Source organism: Lissotriton vulgaris, chromosome 10 (assembly GCF_964263255.1).
Source record: "Lissotriton vulgaris chromosome 10, aLisVul1.2, whole genome shotgun sequence".
Taxonomy (NCBI): Eukaryota; Metazoa; Chordata; class Amphibia; order Caudata; family Salamandridae; genus Lissotriton; species Lissotriton vulgaris.
Window position 1 is genome coordinate 793,064,661 of NC_141698.1, and position 23,353 is coordinate 793,088,013.

Here is a 23,353-nt window from a genome sequence, read left to right on the forward strand (position 1 = left end):
TTAAGGTCCACTCGACCTTTTGTTTCCTCTTCTGTCCGCAAGTAACAGTCATGTTCTGCTACTTCATCTGACTCTGCACTAATTGGTAACAAAGTTGCCGGATTTAGGACATTACAACGCTTTATCTGAATGTGGCTTGCCAAGAGCGTCAATTCGTACCCAGATAACCTTGCACTCGTCAAGTGCTGAGTTTTCGTTCGATTCAAAAGAGTATCGACTGCATGCGGAACCATCACCGTAAGCATATTATCCATGACCAATCCTGCTGATTGTCGGATGGAGACCGCAGCTGCCGCAGTTGCTCTCAAACAACTCGGCAATGCTCTAGCTACTGGGTCTAAGGTCGAGGAAAAATATGCACATGGACGTTGCTTACCACCAAAAGGTTGCGTTAAGACACTCAAAGCACAACCTTCCCTCTCGTGAACATATAACGTGAACGGCTTACTGTAATCAGGGGTACCTAACACAGGAGCCGAACACAATGAATCACGTAATTCAGAAAAACTTTTCTGACATTCTTCCGTCCATGGTAAAGGAGTTGAAACATCCTTGCACGTAAGAGCCACCAATGGTTTCGCTAGCAATGAAAAATTAGGAATCCACTGCCTGCAGTACGACGTGATACCTAGAAAGGCACGCACATCTCTCTGGGTTTGTGGCACAGCCATTCGCGCAATCGCTGCAATTCTCTCTGGGGTCAATCTCCTTCCCTCCTTTGACAATAAGTGACCTAGATAGGTTACTTCTTGACAACAATATTGGAGTTTAGAAGGTGACACCTTGTGATTTAACTCACAGAGATGTTGCAGCAACGATACCGTAGCAATTTTGCAAATGTCCTGAGTATCAGCAGCCACCAATAAGTCGTCGACGTATTGGATTAAAGCCGCACCAACCGGCAACCTAAACGCATCCAGTTGACCCTTCAAGGCTTGACTGTAAATCGATGGACTTTCACAGTAGCCCTGAGGAGCGCGTTTGAACCGGAAGCTACGTCCACCGAGAGAGAAACCGAAAAGGTACCTGCTCTCTTCGGCGATCGGGATGCTGAAAAACGCATTTTTCAAATCAATCACCGAGAACCACGAAGCAGTAGCTGGAATCAGAGTCAGTAGCGCCGTGATGTCAGGCACAACAGGGAATTGAGGAACCACAATTTTATTTACCTCCCGTAAATCGATAACAAAACGATAAACAGGCGGTTTGGTAGGATCAGTACGTTTAAGAATGGGCAGTACAGGGCTGTTGCACACGTTTCCCCGAGTCTCCTCAATAACATCTTTCTCGATCAAATCATAGATGATCGCTAACAAAGCTCGTTCACCATCAAGGGAGATACGGTATTGGGGAATACGTGGCAATCGCACATTCGATTTCAACTGAACAACATAAGGGGAGATATCAAGTAGGCCCACGTCATTCGGACCCGTCGCCCACAAAGACGCAGGAAGAGAATTCAATTCCAGTGGAAGCTTATCGAGAGACAAATACATGGGAGAGACTACTCTCTCTCCTAACGTAAGCTTTACACCCGCAGGAGAACAATACAAAGTTGCATACAAACGTTTAAGCAAATCCAGACCCAAAAGATTCTCACCACAACCAGTGGTTAAAATCAACGGAGCTTCGAGCTCACGAGGCCCAATTTTAAGGGGCAAAGGGCGTGAAACTGGATTGCTAACGGGGGCGCCAGAGAATCCAACGGAAACATTTGTTAAGCCAGACAAAGGTGCGCCAGGGAGTTTCGAATGCATGATAGAACTTTTCGCTGCACCAGTGTCCAACAGAAAAGGCTCAACGACGCCCGATGTAGCAACTGCGACGTAAGGCCCTCTCTGATCAACCGGAACTGATACCACTCCCTCTCCTTGTCTTTGGCTGTCCTAGTAATTACTGTCGTCAGTTCCCTGATCGACGTAATAATCGTCTACATTATACTGCGCAGATCGTCCTTGCGACGATCCACGTTGATCGAAACAGTTATTAGAATTTGATGAATGGTCAGAACGGTCGTTCTGAGCACCACGACCTCTACCACGTGATGCGTGCTGTGAACCACCACGGCCCCCTTTAGATGAATTACCGCTATTACGTCCATTTAAAGCAGGACAATCAAATTTAATGTGTCCCTCCTGTCTACAATAAGCACATTGATTGTACCCTAACGAAGATCTTTGGAAAGAGGAATCATTACGCGGCTGCGATCGATTCGATTGCGTCTGCGATCTATTCTGTTGAGGCGCATTCTGATTAGAACGCGGCGGATACGCTTGTTGTAACAACACTTTAGTTTTGAGCTCTTTCGTCTTTTTATCAGCACGGTCATTCTCCTCTTTCTCTCTATTCTCGTAATATTGTGCCGTAGCCAATATCTGAGCTGAAGTAGAAACGGCCCATGCACTTTCTGAATTCCTTAATTTATTGCTCAAATCGGGCAGTAAGTTCGACACAAATTTATCCACAAACAACCGTTGTCCACCCTCAGTACCCATATCCTGTCCACTATGATCAATGAATGCTTCCTCAAACCTCGTAAAGAAATCTGATACACTCTCATCTTTCTTCTGCTTACAGGCTGACAACTTGTCCCAATTGACCCTCATAGCTGGCATAAGTGTTTTCATTAATGTTATTATTCGCCCAGGAAGAGCAGTAATCAATTGATCGGGTTTAGTAGCAGCCACTTGTCCAGCGTCTGCCGCTGTAATGGCAGCCCAATCACCACCTAATTCATTTGCGTGATCTTGGTGACGAATCTTGGCCCATACCGGTTGCGGTACGACATTGCCAAACAACATGTCGATATCGGCAAGATTCATTACCGTAGCGTCTACGAGCTGCGATAATTCCTTGTAATACCCAGTAGGATTTTTACGAGGATCGGGCAAAGATTGTTTCACCTGAAGCACTTCCGATCGTTTCCATGGGAGGTGTATCCACACTCTCTCAAAATGTGCCGCTACTGGCTGGGCAGCATTAGTATTATCAGCTGGTATCCAAACCGGCGGAACTTCACGCATAGGATATTGGCCAGACTCGTCTTGTTGCTCAATATCCTCAACGAACAATGCATGAGGAATAGGAGCGGGACGAAGAGATAGTAACCGCTCAATAGCACGTCGGACATTAGTATCTACTATCAGTCCAGTGGCGAACTGAAGTCGAAGTTCAGACAGGGCGGTCAGCACCTCGTCAGGCGCATTGGCCGCTATCTGATCATGAAGGAACTTGCACATTTCATCAAACACATATCTCTGAGTTGGTATGTTGAATTGATTAAACGTTTCGAGGACAACACGGGGTGGATTTCTAAGAGGGTTTACCATCCAACCCATCGCCATGTTATATAGCGCAACACGTTCTCTATTACCAGGAAGCTGGCTACGTCTCTGAGGTCCATCAGAACCAGCAGACCCAAAAACAGGTCCGAGCGACTGAAAGAAGTTTGTCGCAAGGGGAGAGTTACGATTACGAGTAGAGGGAGAAGAGTAAGACACAGGACTAACAAGAGAAGGAGTAGAAACAGTAGCAACAACAGGGGTTAACAACACAGGAGCAGTAGCGGGAGCAGGAGTATGTGGAAGCGGAGGAGCAGTAGGAATAGAAATAGACAAAGGAGCAGGAATAGTTGGAAGAGCGGGTGCAGGTTGAGGAACTGGTGGAGGAACAATAGGTGGAAGAACAGGTACGGCAGGGACCACAGGAGCTGCGGTACCCTGTACGTACGGAGGTGGCGACTTCATAAGATAGGACATTAAAGGATCCTCAACTGCCTCTTCCTTCTTATCCGACTCCGTAGGCAAAGCAGGATAGCATTTATCTATGGACATACGCTGTAGCCTCTCAAACACTTCCTTATCCTTATCCTCCTTATCACGCTGAAACTGCTCAGCTTTCTTCACTATGGTAGCAACATTATCTCGCTGACTACGTTTATTCTGTCTGATTTCTTTCTGTCGGGCTTCTTTGCGCCACAACCGAAAGGCATCAAACATGGCCGGCCTAGATTTACGTTCGAACAACTTTATTTCCAAATTATCTAAGATCGACGCTTCGAAGCTACCGTGAGGTGGCCAACGAAGATCGCCGTCTTTCTTTGTATATTTTATCCAATAATCGTTAAAAGCAATCGGGCCTAGCCCATGTTTGCTATATAATTCATAAGTAGGAGTTCCAACCGGAGGTATCGGACACGAGTCCTCCAGCAGGGAATCCGCACCACAAGGTCTAAAACAACTGAACAAAGTACTGCGACCAGGCATCTTGCACACTAGCCGAGTTTCACAAACTTCAAGGGTTACGGGATTTACCAAGTCCCAGCAAGAACAAAACCCTCGGTTTTTGGCGGCTGCAGTCGTCAAACAATACAACAACAAAGTACGCTAGCAAAGTGTCACCGACAAAAACACTCACACAGCGTGTACAACAAAGACACTCGCTAAAGTGTCAACAACCAAGAACTCTGGGAGCGACCCACAAATACTTAACTCAAAGATCGATGGCGTCCTCAGGAAGGCCCGTCACTCGTCTCGCTATACCAAGGTCTACGCCAGGCGCCAAAACAGGTCTACAGTCAGGGCAGCAGTCCGTCGCAGCCGTCCGGAGGCGGGAATCTTCGCGGGAAAAGTCTTCGGGCCACTTATTTCGACAACAGGATCGATGAAGCGGGGTGCACCTTCCCTCGGAGATTTCACACGAAGTTCCTCACGATCGTTGGGCTTGGACCGGTACCACTGATGCAGCCCCACGGGGGCGCCAACTGAAGGACTGGGTTCTTTTGGACCCAGCGGTGCCAGGGCACAACACCTGAAACCTTCGTGGGTAACCTGCTCCGGCGTACAAGTCACAGAGACACGGGACACTTCCTTCGGCGTCAAAGATTCAAGGTTTATTTGCTGCAGGGAACACAGAAGTCACAGGAAGTACATCGAGTGTAGTTCGGGGAGACTGCTTCAAATTGGTTCTGTGGATCGCTCCTTTTATACAGTTTTTACCCATAGGATAACATTGAACACAAAAGTTTACAACCCGGTTCCCACATTTAGCTCCCAGAGGGGTCGCTTTGGTCACTTTGAAACACACAAGGTCCGGAACATAAGTGCGGAAACATTTGGCGGTTCCCAACTGTAAAAACCCATCTTCCCACCATTTAGCAAATTCCAATCAGCAGTAAAGTAGATCGAAATAGGAACGAAGACAGGTGCAGAGGAAGACGGAGACAGTGGGGAGATCGGAAAGGGTGTAAAAGGGGAGGTATCGAGAAACACGAGATACAGGCATCAAAGGGACGTGCCTAATGAGATGCACGGCTTGAGACAATAAGTCCGTGCGGCAAGATGAGCCTCGAGCGGCGCCATCTGCCTTACAGCAGCAACCCCCTCGTCATAAAGACACTTACAAAGAACATGTGTCTTCCGCAAATATCTTGGGAGTCCCAGGGTCGCGAAGCGGACAGCGTCCGTTCGCTGGCTACTTGAGGGCAAGAGACAAAATGGATGCCGTATCTAAGATGGAACCCGTGGGTACAGATGAAAAGCCCACATAACAAACGAACGGTTTAAGTTAGCACAGCGAAACTGCGCACACTTACTAAACTCGTCATTTGCGGTTCATAGATACCAGACTCGACCATATTCGTGCGAGTCGAAAACACCACTTACAATTGTCACGGAACCTCAATCTAGTATGTTTTACGCCCCCTGTGTTGATACCTCTAGAGATGGTTTTACCTGTGGAGGTTTGTGTTAGTGTGATTGTGCTTCACTATGAGTTACGCCCCTAAATGTGAGTTATTCTTAGGGAGTAGGGTCTAATGTGTTTAGACTAGAGAGGAGATTGCCTACTGTATTTATACTGGTTAGGCCTAACTGTGATGTCTGCATAATATGCTTTGTCTTTATGCCTGTGATACCTCTAGATGTGCTTACATTTTTAGGAGGTTGTTTTGCCTAGTATAATTTATACTAGAGAGGTTATGTGTCCCTGTGTGATCTATGCCTATGGATATTAGTATTGCGTAGTGTGTACCTACCTGTTACCAGTGGTTACTGGTTGTGGTCTATAATTGTTATATTGTGTTACACTTATTCTATGTTCACTTTGCTAAGTGTTGATGCTGACAGTGGCCCACGTGGCCCTGTCCTGTGTAAATAATCCCTTGTGAATATTGCCCGTGCCAGTTGGGACAATGTATATTGTGTGATTACTATCTAATGTGTTTTGAAAATACAAAAGTTATTTTTTTATAACCTTGTGTGGAGTTCCTTTTGTGGTGTGCCTAGGATGTTGTTGCTGTTGTTTTTTTTTATAATTATTTTTATTGAAAGTTCATAAAAACAAGATCAGCATTACAGAATACATTTGTAAAAAGCTTTAGTACAATACATGGCATATGGTTATACATAAATAATCAGCGATCAAGTGTCCATGACATGATTATAAAATGCAAAAAGTAATTGTAAAGTGCAGAAGTGCTTAAAAGTGCATATAGGCAGACTAGTGATTAGGTATCTTTTACAGTTCAAAAACTCCAGAACTTTTCATATTTTTTGAGCGCCCCTGATCTAAGCGCATATTTTCTTTCCCTGCCCTGTGTTCGTATTAATTTAGCCTTCCATGCCTGAAAGGTCGGTACTTGGTTGGTTTTCCAGAACTGCAGTATGAGTGATTTAGCTATTAGATAAGCTATGAAAAGAAATTCGTCATGTTTGGTGCTGATCGCTGAGCAGCCTAGAACAGGGACTAGATCATCGAATATTATAGGAGCTTTAAGCTCAGAGGAGAGGTATTTTTCAATTTCCCTCCATAGCGGTTGGATTTTAGGACATTCCCAGACTATGGGGCCGATTAGGATGGAGGATTTTCCGCCTCCTCCGGGCCGGCGGAAGCCACCTCCGGCCCGGAGGAGGCGGAAAATCCTCTGCGGACTCACCAAAGACCCACCGCCGCATTACGATGGCTGGTGGGTCTTGGTTTCTGTCCGCTGCTTTTCCGCCACGGTCGGATTACAACCGCGGCGGAAAAGCTCTCATTTGGCTGGCAGTGTCTATCAGACACCGCCAGCCAAATTAGGAAACATTAGTAAACATGCTTTTCCGCGGCGGTTTTTCCGCCGTGGAAAAGCATGTGTACTTTTGATTTTGGGGGCCCGTTGCGGGCCCCCAGGGTGTTGGCGGGTGGGGGGTGCACATGGGGGGTACCTATGGTACCCCCCAGCATTTACATGCACAATGCGGCAGGCACCGCGCGGTGCCTGCCGCTTTGTGCATGTAAATGTAAAACATGCACTTTTAACATTGCGGCGGGTGCTGCTTGAAGCAGCACCCGCCGCAATGTTAAATATCCAGGATGTGACCGCCAGGGTGGCGGTCACATCCTAATCGCACATGAGGGAACGCCGCAGCCCCTGCGGACGTTCCTTCATACTCTGGGGTCGCGGACGGACTCAAGTCCGTCCGCGATCCTAATCGACCCCAATGTGTTTATAGGTCCCTTTTTCCTCACATCGGAAACATTTATCGGCAACTAGAGGAAAGATATTGTGGAGATAAGAGGGAGTTCTGTAAATCAACCATTTATTATAAAATTGCATGCGCTTAAAATTAGCGCCGCCGAAAATTGTTTTATTAAATTTGTTTATTTTATCCCAAATTTGTTGATTGATTTCAATATCCTCCCTTTTTTTCCACCTCTTGTTAATCTTACTCGAGGATTCCTGCTTCTTGTCCTCTTTTAGTATTTTAATCCAAATACTCATTTTTTTTTAGTTTTTTTGAGTTTTATTATTCAGTGCTGTAGAGATATTTTCCTTAAAGTAGAGATTTCCTATATCCAGCTCTCTGAGTATTGGATTCAACATAAACAAGCATTTACAATGCAATGGTTTTGCCTTTGTTAAAGTTAGAGCTATTGGCATTGCTCTTGACATTATTTTTATTTATGTTTTTTTTTAACATAAATAAATGGCATTGTCATTTACAATGCCACTAGCTTTATCTCGCAAATGACACACACAAACACCCACAGAGAGCCCCCCCAAACACACACAGAGACCCCCCACACACACACCCACACAGAGCCCCCCACACACACAGCCAAACATCGCATTATATTACACCATCTTTTCCCTTTTGATCCGAAATAAAACTAAAACAAGAAACTAAAACGACACGTGTGAATGCTCAGGAAAGCACTAAATCCTCAAACTGCTTTGACATTCTCCTGGGACGTGAACCCACCGAGCTCATACGTGGACGCCCACAGGAGGAACTCACTTACACAAGAGCTTCCCTGAGTGGAATTCAAACAAGTATTTCTTTCACCTGAGGTTTAAACAGAGGGTTGTAGCCAGTGTGCCCAATCAGTACTCATGACTCCATCTCTCCTTTTAGACATAATCTCAACCTGTTCTGAAGTTAACTTAACCAATTGTCGCTTGTTCCAGTAATCCTCAGATCCCAACGGCTTACTGGCTTCAGTCACAGGAAACAAATTAACTGCACACAAAGCGCACGTGGAGAACATTTCAAAGTAAACACTGCACTATACCAACATGACAAGCATAGATTCAAAGATAAATATAGCGCTCTACAATAATACCATGAGGGCATGCAAAGACCGCCCACGCTGCATTAATAGCTCATGCTGTGGACATACCAAAAGGAGCATCATAGAAATCTTAAAGAAACATCGCATTATATTAAAAATCATATAAAGCCTGGTCAATGATGTCATTGTTGCATCAGTATCTCCCCCTTCTGTGATCACTGCCCGTGTTACACTGGGACAACTCACTCTCTCACAGATCTCAGAAACCTGCGCCTTTCTCGGTGTGTAACCCCTGCATGGGACAAAGCTGCTTCCTTGCACTCCCTGATGTCGCTGACACGCTTGTTGTAGCCTTTGAGGTTTGCAAACAGATCTTCTTCTTGACATAGATGTGAAAACTGATACTAGAGGCTCTCAGAAGGTTAAAAGGAGTACTCCTGTTTACAATAAACAGCAGGGAGCCGGGTGAAGTGCCCTGGGGTACCCCACAAGCATTCCTACTGAAAGAGATAAGAATCCTCTGATGGACACTTGACTCATTGTCCTATTAGGAAGACCAGAAACACGCAGCTAATAGCCAGGCAACATCAGTCTTTATGAAACGACAGCATACAGGTTAGGGATGTAAAGACTGCAGAGAGGCGAAGGAACATCGAGACAAACCTTACTGGCATCACTCATAGTCTATTTATTAAAGAGGATTTGCCATTGCAGTTGGGCTATGTTGGACACGCAACTGAATAGACGTGTGCAGTGTGTGCATTAACCCACCGATCTATCGTATTGTTCTGTAGATATAAAAAAGAAAAATCCCACACGTACATGTGCCACTCAGAGGTAATACCAGTATCTCAACTCACACTAAACCGTAGGCTCGTCAGGGATAGTGGCCTTACACCCCGGGGGTCATATGATTTGCAACACTGCATTGAAAACAGCCAAAGTGCAACTTTCACTGTGACTGAAGAGACTTTAAGTGCCACCACCACACTCACACCGTTTTAGTTCTCCTTGCACTTCTCCCTACCTCCGTTGGCTGCATGAAGTGCTTTCCCTTTGTGCATTTTTATCTTCCTGCTATTACAAGGTTTAAATATTCATTAATGGGAAAGAAGGAACCAAAGCAGACCTTCAAAATGGGATCAGTGGGAAAGTATTGACTTGGGCCTGTCTGTGTTGTGACAGTGCCCTGGACGCCAATGAATGCCCCCAACACTGCATTTTTAGCCATTCAGTCATGCATTTTTGCTACTGTTGAAAGCGGTGCGAAATGGCAGCGTCTGTCCCGGAATCCTTGGTGGTCTCTCGAGGGACTCTGGTTAAAAAGGCCTGTCCTTTGTTTCGGCGGAGAATGGAGTCCACGAGGTCATAAAAGCAGTGGTCCTGGGAAGGAATGAGGGATTAAACCAACAAAAAATACTTCTGGTGGGATCCCATTAGTAACAGTTTCAATGTCCTGAAGCTGTTTACCTAGAATATTATTTATTTTGTTTTAAGGCGATCCTGTTTCTACGAATTGTGAAAATATTAAATCGGTTATTACAATTTCAGTCTGCCTCTTTTTTCGCTCTTACGGGTAATAGAGAGGAGGTGTCGTTAAAGCGACCGAGCCAGGCCCCTCTCACGCGGAGGTGGAATATGGTCCGCTTTTTTCAAGGTGTGTGCATACAAGATGGGGGAACGGGGGTGGGAAGCAGAGTTCAGGGTTTCAGGTTTCACCGGGGGGAGTTACGTGCAGAAACACCACTCTAAAAGAAAGACAACTCAAGGGCAAGCAGGGGCTAATCTACGACAGATAACCCCCCTCCCCCTGCAAACACTGCGACAGCAAATGGCAAACTCTGGACAACACACAGTCCTCTTGCACACAGTACTGGTATTAGACGTTCCCTCGGCCCCCGGGTATCCGCGCCCCCGCTGCCCCACCTGCTTGCTCCAGTACCGCCCGCTGGCCTCCTCACCGATTCCCGGTGCTGCTCTTCCGCACGCCGCAGACCGGCTGCAGCGGCTTCCGCTTCCGCGATCTGTTATCGTTGCCAGGCGGGGCCGCCCTCTGTGCCCGCCCAGCCCTGACAATGCAAGGGGAGCGGCCGTGCCCGGTGGGAGATGCCTCCTTCGGCCTCCCACAGAAGGCACCCGGGGCTCGGGTCCGTGCTCTCGCGCGTTGAGGGGGGGGTCTGATTGGAGCGAGGGGAGGTCTGATTGGAGCGAGGGGAGGTCTGATTTGAGTGCAGTGGGCTCTTGGAGGGACCAGCATCAGGAAACAAGCGGGAGGGGGCGGGAAAGGGGGAGGAGAGACGCAGAAGACGGCCGGAGCAGGAAGGCGGGTGCCGGCTCAATGCCGGAACAGATTTGGGGGCGTTCCCGGCTTTTGGCTGACGTCTCGTGACGTAGCCAAAAGCCAAAAATTCTCGGGAACGCCCCCAAATCTGGTCCGGCCTTGACGGACGGGCCCGTCTTCCAATGGCTAGCCTCCATTTATGGAGCTAGCCAATGAAAGACGGAGGCCGTTCCTGTCTCCCGTATACATCTCAAGAGGTTTTCGCCTGCGCGAAAAAGATGCGCAGAGCGCATCTTTTCGCCAGGCAAAACATAAAAAGGACCATTTCAGAACGGAATGAGAATGGCTCACCTGGCTGGCAATTTGGTCCCATGTCTTCCACCTGTTAACGGCCAGGAAGTCATCTATTTTATCAAAACCATTTTCTTTCCAGAGGTTTATTGTTTTTCTGTCCATGCATCCCTCTTCGCCTAGGTTGAAGTTGTTCAAATCAGTTGTGATACTTATCCTATGAATAGAATGGGATTTCAGAAACTGAATTTTCTGTCAAAAAATCCATTAGAGGGACTTGTAGCGGAATTTTTTTGGATCTTTAGTAACTCTAATTGGATCGATTATCTTTACCTCTGGCAACATCTTATTCATAAAATAATTGTCTGCCTCATTCGTGTCTAAAAAGAAAAACCTAAAACTATGGTGTGCAAAAGACACAAAATAGTATTCCCTTATGTTTGGGAGGGATAACCCTCCTTGTGCAAATGGAAGATATAAAGTACTAAGTGCGAGTCTAGGAGACTTTTTGGCCCAAAGAAATGAAGATATTAGGGAATCTATCTTTTTAAAAAAGGAGACCTGAATAACACAGGGTGCTGCATTAAATAAGAAATTAAAAAGAGGTAGGATCGACATGCGTATCCGTGCTGCTCGGCCCATTATGGACAGGGGTAATAGATTCCAGCGTTCTAAAAGGAACTCAACCTTTTTTAGCAACGGTGAATAATTAAGTGAGAACAACTCGTCTAAATTGTCCGAAATAAATATTCCCAGATATCTCTTCGGCGTGGGGTTATAAATTTGCCTAAATTCTGGTATTAAAGTGTCTACAGTGCAGTTTAATAAAATAATTTCCGTCTTGTTAACATTAATTTTATAGCCCCCTAGTTTTTGAAAGTCAGAAAATATTTTTACAATTTTCGCTTGACTTAGGGGGTTGGAATCTAAGAACAGGACTATATCATCGGCGCATAATTTTATATTAGTCATACCAGCTACTGGGACTGTATTAGTTCGTATATTTCTAATCGCAATCGCTAGAGGTTCAATAAATAATGCAAATAATATTGGCGATAGGGGACAGCCTTGTCGGGTGCTCTAGTGACCTTACATGTACCGATGTTAGAATTATTGATGATAATCTGTGCCCTGGAGTTCAAATATAGTTGTTTTAAGAGAGAGATAAAAACATTCAGGAAATTAAAACTGTGCAAAATAGCAAATAGGCAGTCCCAGGACACTAGATCGAAGGCTTTCTCAGCATCTAGGAACCAGATTTGGGCCTTCACTTTATTAGTTTAAAAAAAATCTAGTGTCTCCAATACAAACTTTGTATTTGTATGGAGCTGCCTACCTGCAATAAAACAGCACTGATCATTGGCTACCAAACTTCCCACTATTTTATTCAATCGATTTGCTAAAAGCTTAGTAAAAATGTTATAGTCTGTGTTTAGTAGACTTATTGGTTGGTACGAGTTTATATTCTCACTATCCTTTCCCTTTTTTAAAATACTAACTACCACAGATGAGCAGAAAGAATCGGGGGTATCCTCCTTGAAGTAAATCATTTACTAAAATTAAAAGTTCTTTGCGTAGAGTTCCTTCAAATTTTTAAAAATATTCAATTGGAAGACCATCGACACCGTTGGCCTTTCCTTTGTGGAGGGAGCTGATTACCTCGTCTAACTCAAACTCTGAGAAAATCTCAATGAGACATTCCTTCTCTTCATCATCTAATTTGGGGATTGTAAGTTGAGATAAAAACTCCCCTATTTAATCAGTTGAGGCCTCTTCTGTTGTTTGATAGATTCCCTCATAATGTTTCAGGAAACACTCACCAATTAAGGCTGTGGTCTTAGCTTGTATTTTAGTGATTGGGTCAGTTAGTTGGTCAATTTTGTTGCGAGCCTGTTTTTCTTTAGTTTGCCAATATTCAAAAACAACGGAGCTTAGAGGGTAAAGCTAGTCATAGGTCGCCCTCCACTCATAATGCAACATATACATACAAGACCTAGACTTTATAGGCACTTAACACTTCATCCTTCTATTACGGTGTGATCTCGCCCGACGGGTCACGAGACCCCTACTCACCCCGCCAAGTCTATCACCCCTCCGCAACTCCCCGTATCCAGGCACACGAGCGGAATCAACCACAACAGCGTCCATGACGACAGGAACCCCACCCCTCTCTCTGTTACAGGACCCAATCAGGAGCAACGAAGGACCGGAAGGACTTCCCCGTGACCCCGGAAGTCCCGCCTCCCTGCCGACGGCCGGATACAGAAAAGATGGAAGAGGAGAGGTAAAAGGCGTCGAAGGATCGTGGCAGGAGATTTCGGCTGGAGCGGTGACAGAAGGAGAAGACGGGAGCGGAGACATCGAGGAGTGGTCCGAAGACTGGTGGAGTCCCACGGAGGTGGCTGAAGAGCGACCGTAACTCAGAGGAGAGTTACGGCGGAGCGCGTGAGTACCAGCTACCTTTAAAGCACGCTAGGTGCTCTGTGTAAATAGTACGACCCCCCCTTGTATAAATACTCCCGCTATCTTAGGCACGTCACCGGTAGCTCTTGGACACCTTGTGTAAAATAGCACTTGACACTGTATAAATAGCACAACCCTGTTCCCCCACCATCCTGTGCACTTCTTATGCTTTACCTTCCCTGAATCCATCCCGTACCTTCCTCACTCTCATTTCTACTCCTCTCACTACCGGGTAACGGTGACGGTATCGGACCTCTAGTCCCAGTGTGACTAACGGCTCCTCTCTCTCTTATTGCCCTCCGAGGTGCCTTCCGACCATCCCGAGACAGCTACACCCAAGACCCGGAAGCCCATTGGACCCTCACAACATCAGGAGGAGCAAGGAAAAAGACACATCTCCCGTGTTGGGTGTTATACATTGGACTTTCTCTCCCCGTATCCTACTGCTCAGAGAAAAATAAAAACACTATAGCCCACTATATCCGGCCTCCTCGCCTGCTTTTCCAGTCCGCCAACCGCCCACGATCACATACGGGGATACCAATTATTGCAATATTGTTGCAAGAAGTCACTCCCCTATCATTAGTTATTGGGGTAGTCGGTATAGCCCTGGATAGTGCCTCATTTAACAGTCGCCTGTTCCAAGCATAATAAAATTCAGTTGTGAGGCAACACACACATACACTTCAGTGTCAAACCGTGACCACCAACGGGAACCTGGCAGGTACTCACCAGGATTGCCCTATTCTCATCATTGGCGCCTTCAAGCTCGGAAAAGAGTAAAGTGTCCAAAAAAACCCACAAAATAATGGTGTAGAAATATGCAGTGAGAAAGAGGTCAAAAGTAACCTACAAAGAGTCAAACAACATGTAGAAACACATCACACAACAACACAGATGCACAATTTTATTCTTTCTCTTGCGTTGGGTGTGGGAAAACTAGTAGGCGTGGTTACTAACTATCCAACCACCACTACTATACTTGCCATATATCTGTGCAGTTGTGTAATGTGTTTCTACATGTTGTTTGACTCTTTGTAGGTTACTCTTGACCTCTTTCTCACTGCATATTTCTACACAAATATTTCTACACAATTATTTTGTGGGTTTTTTTGGACACTTTACTCTTTTCCGAGCTTGAAGGCGCCAATGATGAGAATAGGGCAATCCTGGTGAGTACCTGCCAGGTTCCCGTTGGTGGTCACCCGTGAGGTGCCTTCTCGCTCTCACTCACTTTTTGTTGATTATGTATCACGGTTTGACACTAAAGTGTATGTGTGTGTTGTCTCACAACTGAATTTTATTATGCTTGGAACAGGCGACTGTTAAATGAGGCACTATCCAGGGCTATACCGACTACCCCAATAACTAATGATAGGGGAGTGACTTCTTGCAACAATATTGCAATAATTGGTATCCCCGTGTGTCACGGGGCCTGGGCGCCACTGTATAGACATTGATGCGGATGTGGACTGGTGGTCGGCAGTTCCCCCCCTTACACCCCTTTCTGAAACACACCCTGCCACTTCCTGGCCGGAGGACTGGCCCCGGACGGACAGTGACGCCCACTGGGGAGATCCAGCACAGAAGGTACACGGTCCCTTTAAATCCAACGTCGAGGAGGACGAGGCTCCACCCCCATGGTTCATCACGGAGCCAAAAGGAGGCATGACCAGGAAGTCGTCGGACGGCGTTTCCCGAGGAGGAGAAGGAGCGAGAGACCGGGTAGCTGAAACGGAGACGGAGTACTGCGGGGAAGAGATCCTGACGAGCCCAGCTGTGGACTGCAAGCCAGGAGGCCAACGGACAGGCGATTCGCCCCGCCACGTTCCCGCGGGAGGAGCGTGGCTCACAAAGGTACGGGGCAAAGTGGCTGGCTGGGTTGCACGTAGTGGCTAACTGAACGTGTAGAAAGCCAGTGTAAATAGTGTACAGTCTCCACAAACCCCTTCCCTCACGAGCACAGTAGGCACAGGACAGACCGTGTGTGGGTGTGACTCACTATAGCACTTGGTGTCCCTCACTTCCCCGGCCCCCTAAGAGCATTGCGAGGTACCTCAGACTGATTGCTCTTTTCCTTTTCTTTTTGCTGCATACTTGACCCGGGAGAATACCCTCGCCCCGACAACCATCGCAGAAGCAGAGGACAGGTGGGCCCCCATACCCGGCGCGGCAGAAGCACCCTGGAACCTGTATTCCCTAGAGGCGTAAAGACGGAACCTGACGAGTTTGCCCGGTTAAGACACTCTAACAGACGTCGAAGAGCATACTTAAAAATAAAGCCATCCTTAAAATCACTATTTCAAGTCTCCGACTCACTCCCTGCTACCTCCACCACTCCCGAACCCGTAGACCGTAATAGAAGGATGAAGTGTATAAGTGCCTATAAAGTCTAGGTCTTGTATGTATATGTTTAGTTTGCCAAGCCAGGAGCTTCCCTGTATACTCGCTATCCTCATACATCCTCTGGGCGTAGCAATTAAAGTGGGTTTCGCCCAGGGCATAATAGAAGTCCCTCATCCTACTCTTAGCCTTGGAGAGTTTTTGGCTAGAATGTATTGTTCTGGCCCTGTAGTGTACTTGGGTTGCCTCTATAAGATCTGTTTGTAATCTGCTCTTCTCCTCTTCTCTTGCTTTATGTTTTGGTATATCTTTAAATATGATAAACCCCCGTAAAGTGGCCTTAAATGCATCCCAAGTCGTGTTTAATGGGGCTGTACCTCTATTGCGTGTAAAGAACTCCTCAATGAATTCTTCAATTTCTGTACACCATTGAGGATCTAGAAGGTTAGATTTGTTAAAAAACCATCGTTTTATAGTGCTTATGTCTTGTGGTCCCAGATTTACCTCCATGGAGACTGCCGCATGATCTGAAAAAGCGTTTGGTAGATGAACATAATTACATAGCTTTAACTCATGGGAGGTTAAGAAAAAATCCAATCTTGAGGCGGAATTATACTTTGCCGAGAAACATGAATATTCTCGTTTGAGTGGATTGTTAACTCGCCAATAATCCATGATATCAAGGTCTAATTTGCAACTTTGAATTGCCAAAACAGATTAGGGTTTATTCTGACGGCATTCTTTTTTAGAGGAGTCCAATTCAGCATTTTGCAAAAGATTAAAATCACCTCCCTATACTATTAACCCGGGAAGGCCGGTTATCGCGTTTTTTAACTGTAGGATTGGCTGAAAATCATCTAAAATGGGAGCATATAATGTAGCAAGGATTATATTTACATTATGTAATTTACCGTGGGCAACTGCCCATCTACCTCTGGGGTCTGTGGCTGTGCCTGCCAGAATTAAACCTAGAATTTTTCCTATCAGTATACATACTCCTCTCTGTATCAATCCAGCTGAATAGGATATCGTATGGCCAGCCCAGTTCTTGAATAATTTATCTGCATCAGCCTGGTCTCTATGATGGGTCTCTTGTAAATAAATAATATCAGGATTTAAGTTTTTTAACCAGCATTCAATAGCGGGTTTTTTCCGAATATTGTTCAGACCATTTGCATTAAAAGAGATAAACTTCAGCATGCTATTTCTTTTTTTAAAAAGGCCATGATTAAAAAACATGCTAGAGAATAGATATAATGAGTACGTATGCTAAAAGGGTTGTTTAACAGTACAATAATATAGTAAACATCAAAAGACCCTCTCTTTGTGCAAATAGGCAAATAGTCAAGAACTCTTTGTACGTCAATAGGTGAGTATTCAGTGCAAATATAGTAACAGAAAATATAGGTAGCAGCAGACCCTTACTTTGTGCAAAATAGGCAAGTAAACAGTACAGTACAGTAATATAATAAATATCAAAGAACCTCTCTTTTGTGCAAATGGGCAAATATAAAAAAGCTCTTGGTACATCAATAAATAAATACTTAGTACAGATGTAATAGCAGCAAATATAGGTAGCAGCAAACCCTTACTTTGTGCAAAATAGGCAAGTAAACAGTGCAGATATATAATGGCAGCAGGCCCTTTCTTTGTGCAAACTAAGCAAATAAGCAGTATATATATTAAAGCCATGGTAAGATCAGATGATCTTGTCTATGCCGTATCTGAGCTAATCTCAATAGAACCAACAATTCTTCAATATATGAACTCTCCTTTTTTCCCCTGCAACACCTCCCTTCACCAGCCCAACTCCCCAAACCCCCCCCTCCCTAGAATGGACGGAACCTCCCCGTGTTCCACTTCCGTCTTTCTCTTTAGTTTCTTCTTTTTGGATGCCATTTCATTGCATCCTTGTGTGCTTCCTGTCGTTGCCTTAGCCCCGCCTTGCAGATCAAAACAGGGATCAGCTATAGGCTATGTTGTTGCTGTTGTGTGCATGCGCAAATGCTTTATACATTGCTTCCGGGATAAGCCTGTCTGCTTGTGCCAAGCTACCAAGGGGGTGAGCAGGGGTTATCTTGGCGTGTGACTCCCTCGCCCTGACAAGAATGGTGGTTTCTGCCTGGCTTTGGCATAAGCCTTAGCCAACCAGAAATCCCAGTTCCAACATTTCCCTAACTCGATCTCTGTGCCCTTGAGGGTGGAGGGCTCTACAGACAGACGGGAAGTTACTAATAGTAACTTTATGGTGACAAGGTACATGGAAGAGGCCTCACCGCCCTCATTTGAGGTTACTACACCTATGTGTATATCTACTCCTGGAAACAGGGACTAGCTTAAAGATGGAGCTTTACACCTACGTGCATGAGTGGATCTAACCTTGACAATTTACCTTTGTGATTCCGCCCACAGGATACCGTGGCACAATGAGTAATTAGAGATCATATAGTATATAAAAATATTAGACAACGAAGGCCCCTTTTACCGATGCAGCTGTATTTGTATTGTGAGACTATGCTGGTGCGGCGAGGAAAGTTAATGTCCCATTGTAATTCAAATAAACGCAACATCTTTAAAACGATTTTTCCTATGACAATTACGGCAACAACCAACGTTTTAAACGAGTTTTGACATAGAACCAATTAAAAATATTCATAAATAATACTGTTGGCTTAATTGGAAGCTTGATAAGTGATATTTGAAACGTGTATTTTAATCTGATGAATCTCTGGGCACAAGCCAACAAATAATGACAGCTTGAATACACGACACTGTCGTCCAAAGATGCCTAATTTTCAATACATTAGCTAATCAGTTTGTGGCAAGGCTGTGTGAGGTATCACTGCTCATGATTTTTCAGTCAAGTGATTCAGATCCAACAAGAACTTTTGCCATCAGTCACTGTAACGGTACTGCAGTTTTGTATTCCATCAGCCAGCATCCGAAAAATTTAGATACAAAATGTTGGCCAAATAAATATAGTCATGAAGATGAGGAGGTATGGCAAGTTGTTGTGAATTCAACAGAAATCTACATATAATGTATCCCTAGGAAAACATGTATGTACACTTTCTAAACATAACTAAACAGCTCGAAAACAAAAACTACCTTCCCTTCCGCATCTCTCAAGCACCACGTTAAATAATAATTTATTGTAGAAGACAATTTCCACAATACTTTTAAATAGAATGTTAAGTGTTAACATTCCTCTCTTTCTCATTTTCACAGGGGACCCGTGAATATCACAGCTATGGTTGCGACAGCTGTACACTTTCTAATGTAATGGGTGTTTGTAATGCACACGAATTGTTGGGGCTAGCAAGTAATATAGGTCACCATCGTTCCAAAACTATCACTTTCACGGTGACCACGGAAGAACATCCGTAAATGAATTGATGGTACCAAAATAACTTTTAACATTAAATGGTGTGTAATGTAAACAAACACATTTCTGTGTCCTATACATGCAGGCAGGCATGCGTATTCATTGTACGTAATACAGAGGCAAAGCCAAGGTGTAAGACCAATATGCAACAAACTACTTCGCATCATTTAGTAAAACGCACTGCTTACCTTCAATGAAAACTGATAAATGGGGTTAATTTTGCTGAGGTCGTTAATAACAAAATACAGAAGCGAGGCTCTTGCAGCTGCTGGTCGGTAAAGCTCTCTGGCCTCGTTAATTTTGACTTCGTTCTCCTTTCCTTCAGTCACCTGAATGACAATGAAAGCGCAGGAAAAATCAGTACAAATGAGTGAAATGAAGATGAATCCAAGTAGATTATGATAGATGCTTAAATCAATCGAAGAGCATAGTAGAAGTAATCCAGCAAGTTCAGTATCAAAGAATAACTGACTCTTACAAAGCAAGTACATGAACATGACATGTGTAACATTCCACATTCAGTAATGACATAACTAGAATGTGTAGGATTAAAGGAACAGTAACCATAAGTAAGCAACACAACACATCCCCCTATCTAATAATAAAAAAAAAGAAAAAAGAAAAAAGGAAAACATAAAATGATTAGAAGGAACTACTACTAATAGTTTGCGAACCCTTAACTATTGTTAACTATTGTTAGTGATATAATCTTTAAGCCACAAAGGAACCACCCTCTTCCTTGAGGAATGGCGGAGGGAAGAATCCTCACCAGTAGCTGGAACCTTATCCACGGGAGTGATAACAGAATCTTCAGAGATGTTATTAGAAGACCCTAGATCAATATTTTCAGAAACAATTACACTGGAATCAGGAATACTACTCGTACTAGGATTCACACCAGAATTGTCAAACAAATTATCGTTGCCACTAGATTATTCAACATCCAAATCTTCAGGTTTCCAAGAAGTGTTAGGACTAGAAGAACAACTCGGATTACATCTGGCAACTCTACCTAAATTCCAAACTTTTCCATTGCTAAGTTTAACAGAATTCTTTAAAATTTCCATTACTTGGAAAGGTTCAGAAAAGGTAGATTCACCTTTCTGTACCTTATAGGGTTTTTTTATTCTAACCCAATCACCAACATTTATCTTAACTTCTTTATATCCATGCTTCCAATCATGATATTTTTTACTTATGTCGTGGACCTGTACCAACCGTGCCTTTACAAGATCCTTAGAGTAAGGCTCAATTTCACTTGAGAATAACCAAGTAGGAATGCTTTTAGAACGTGGGCTCCTACCTTTCATTAGGACAAATGGGGAAACACCAGTAGAATCGTTTACAGTAATACGATAATTCCAAACAACTTTCCCAACCTGAGTTGGCCAATCCAAATTATTACTAAAAGAAAGTTGAATAGTATTTTTCAATACCCTGTTAAAACGTTCTACTACTCCATTGCCACCAGGATTATAAAGAGAAGTAGTTCTATGTCTAATACCAAGTTTACTGAAATATCTTTTCGCTTTAACAGATAAGAACTGAACACCATTATCGGTGAGAATGCAAGAAGGAATACCCTCAGTAACAAAAGTTTCATCCAAGAAACTTAAAACAGAATCAGTATCTGCTCTCTCTACCACCTTAACAACCGGCCATTTAGAAAACAAATCAATGATGACTATTAAATACCGATGAGAACCATCTTGATCTTGAATGGGACCCATAATATCTACAGCAACAGATTCCCAAGTTGATTCAGGAGGAGAGCACTCCAACATAGGAGGACGCAGGGTACGTAAGGTTTTGTCTGCAGAGGCACAAATGACACAATCTCTAACAATCTTTTCTATCTGAGAATCACAACCAGGCCACCAGAATAAATTTTTTACCAAAGATTTGGATCTCACAATCCCAGGATGACCTTCATGGCAAAGTTCAATGATTCCCTCCCGCAAACCACCAGGAGGAACGATTCTTTCACCCCTTAATAAAGTCTCGTGGGATACAGAGAGTTCAGACCTGACTTCCCAAAAGGGTCTAAAAATATCATCCAAGACATCTTTTTTATCTGGCCAACCCTCAACTGTGTAGGAAATTACCTTTTGTAAACATTCATCAGACAAATACTCATTATTCCACTCTTCTTTGCTGAATGCTGAAAGGCCTTCATCATGAACATATGCTATCTGTAATTCATTCCAATCATTATTATCAACTTCCTCTAACATTACGGGCATCCTTGACAGAAAATCAGCAAGGACGTTGCTTTTCCCAGGAACATAAACAATCTTGTAAATGAAGTTCTGTAATCTCATAGAAATCCTAGCCAAACGAGCAGAAGCATTGATAACTCCTTCAGTAGTCAAAATCTTTACCAATGGCTTATGGTCGCTGCGTAACAAACACATTTTACCCCACACGAAAGATTTAAAATGATCAAGTGCCCAAGCACAGGCCAAGGCCTCCCTTTCTATAATAGGGTACTTTTCTTCACAAGGAGAAAGAGATCTTGAGGCATAGGCTATTACATTTTCCTTCCCCTTCTCATCTATCTGCACCAAAACAGCTCCCAAACCCTTGTTACTTGCATCAGTAGTAATAACATTCTCTAAAGATGGATCAAAACTGTGTAGAGCAGTGGTCTGGGCAATAGCGTTCTTAATATTCATGAAATCTTCATCACAAGACTTCGACCATTCAAACTTCACACCCTTTTTTAAAAGTTGTCGAATATTGTATGAGACACTCGCAAAATTAGGAACATACTTAGAGCAAAACTCAGCCATTCCTAAGAATGACTTGATGTCATCTTTACTTGTAGGAACAGGAGCCTCAGAGATAGCTGAAACCAAAGAGGGTTTGGGTTTAACCCCCTCTGCGTCAATGATATGGCCTAGATAAGTTACACTTTTCTGAGCAAATTTACATTTAGAATGTTCAACAGTAAGACCTTTGCTCTCAAGAATATTCAAAACTTTATGTAGTCTTGATAAATGCTCATTTTCATCGTCTCCGAAAACAAGAATGTCGTCCTGAAAAAATCTGACACCTTTTTCTCCCTTGAATAATTGGTACATAAGCCGTTGAAAAACAGCAGCCGCTGAGGCTAAGCCAAACGGCATGCGTTTATAACGGAAGCAACCAAAAGGTGTCACAAAGGACGTGAACTTCATTGAATCAGGGCATAGAGAAATCTGGTGGTATGCAGACGACAAGTCTATAGTAGAAAACCATTGGGCGTTACCAATACTAGAGACCATCTCATTGATTTTAGGAAGTGGGAACTTGTCAACCACAATGTTGTTGTTTAAATATCTTAGGTCTACACACAATCTGATTTTACCATTGCTACGTCTCGCGACGACAATTGGCGAAACCCATTCACTCGCCTCAATTGGTTCTATGATGTCAGTAGACACAAGTTTATCCAGCTCTTTACTGACTTCATCTCTCACTAAGATAGGCACAATCCTACACTTGTGTACCTTAGGACAGGCATCATCCTTTAATATGATTTTATGTTCAAAACCAATTAAATTCCCCAAAGTTTTACTAAAAACCTTTGGAAATTTCTTTAAAATATTATCAGTAACAATTGAACAATCATCAACAACTAGGACTTGTTCTTTACTATTTGGATCTAAGATAATGTGGAGTTGTTTTTGGTCGAACCACCCTAAAACAGGTGGTCCTTTCTTTGAAATATAAAGTTTCCCTCTACACTCTCTATCCTTGAACCTGAAAACAAACCAACGAAAACCCAGGATGGAAATAGGGTCTCCCAAATAACCTTCAGGGTGGATATCTTATGGTAATAATTTCTCCCCAACATGTTGGATAAAAGAAGATTTCCACATTTCTTCATTAACAATGGTATAAGGTGAGCCTGAATCGGCATAAATTTTGACAACTACTCCACCAATACTCATTGTACAAATAGGTTTGTTAACCATGTCTTCGTCTCTTATTCTTAAAACTAGCTTATCATGAACATTCATCACTAGATTATCCTCAACGTCGTTTTCAAAGTTCTC

The 23,353-nt window shown here is 43.9% G+C and overlaps 1 protein-coding gene across 1 annotated transcript in view; it reads right to left on the reverse strand.

The window, feature by feature from the left end:
* The window catches only part of DNAH11 (dynein axonemal heavy chain 11), a 3,435,931-nt gene that overhangs the window by 616,533 nt on the left and 2,796,045 nt on the right, over positions 1-23,353 (reverse strand). Inside the window, exon 69 of the mRNA XM_086939827.1 lies at positions 19,502-19,642. Coding sequence (XP_086795953.1) covers positions 19,502-19,642 — 141 coding nt within the window. The remainder of the gene's footprint in view (positions 1-19,501; positions 19,643-23,353) is intronic.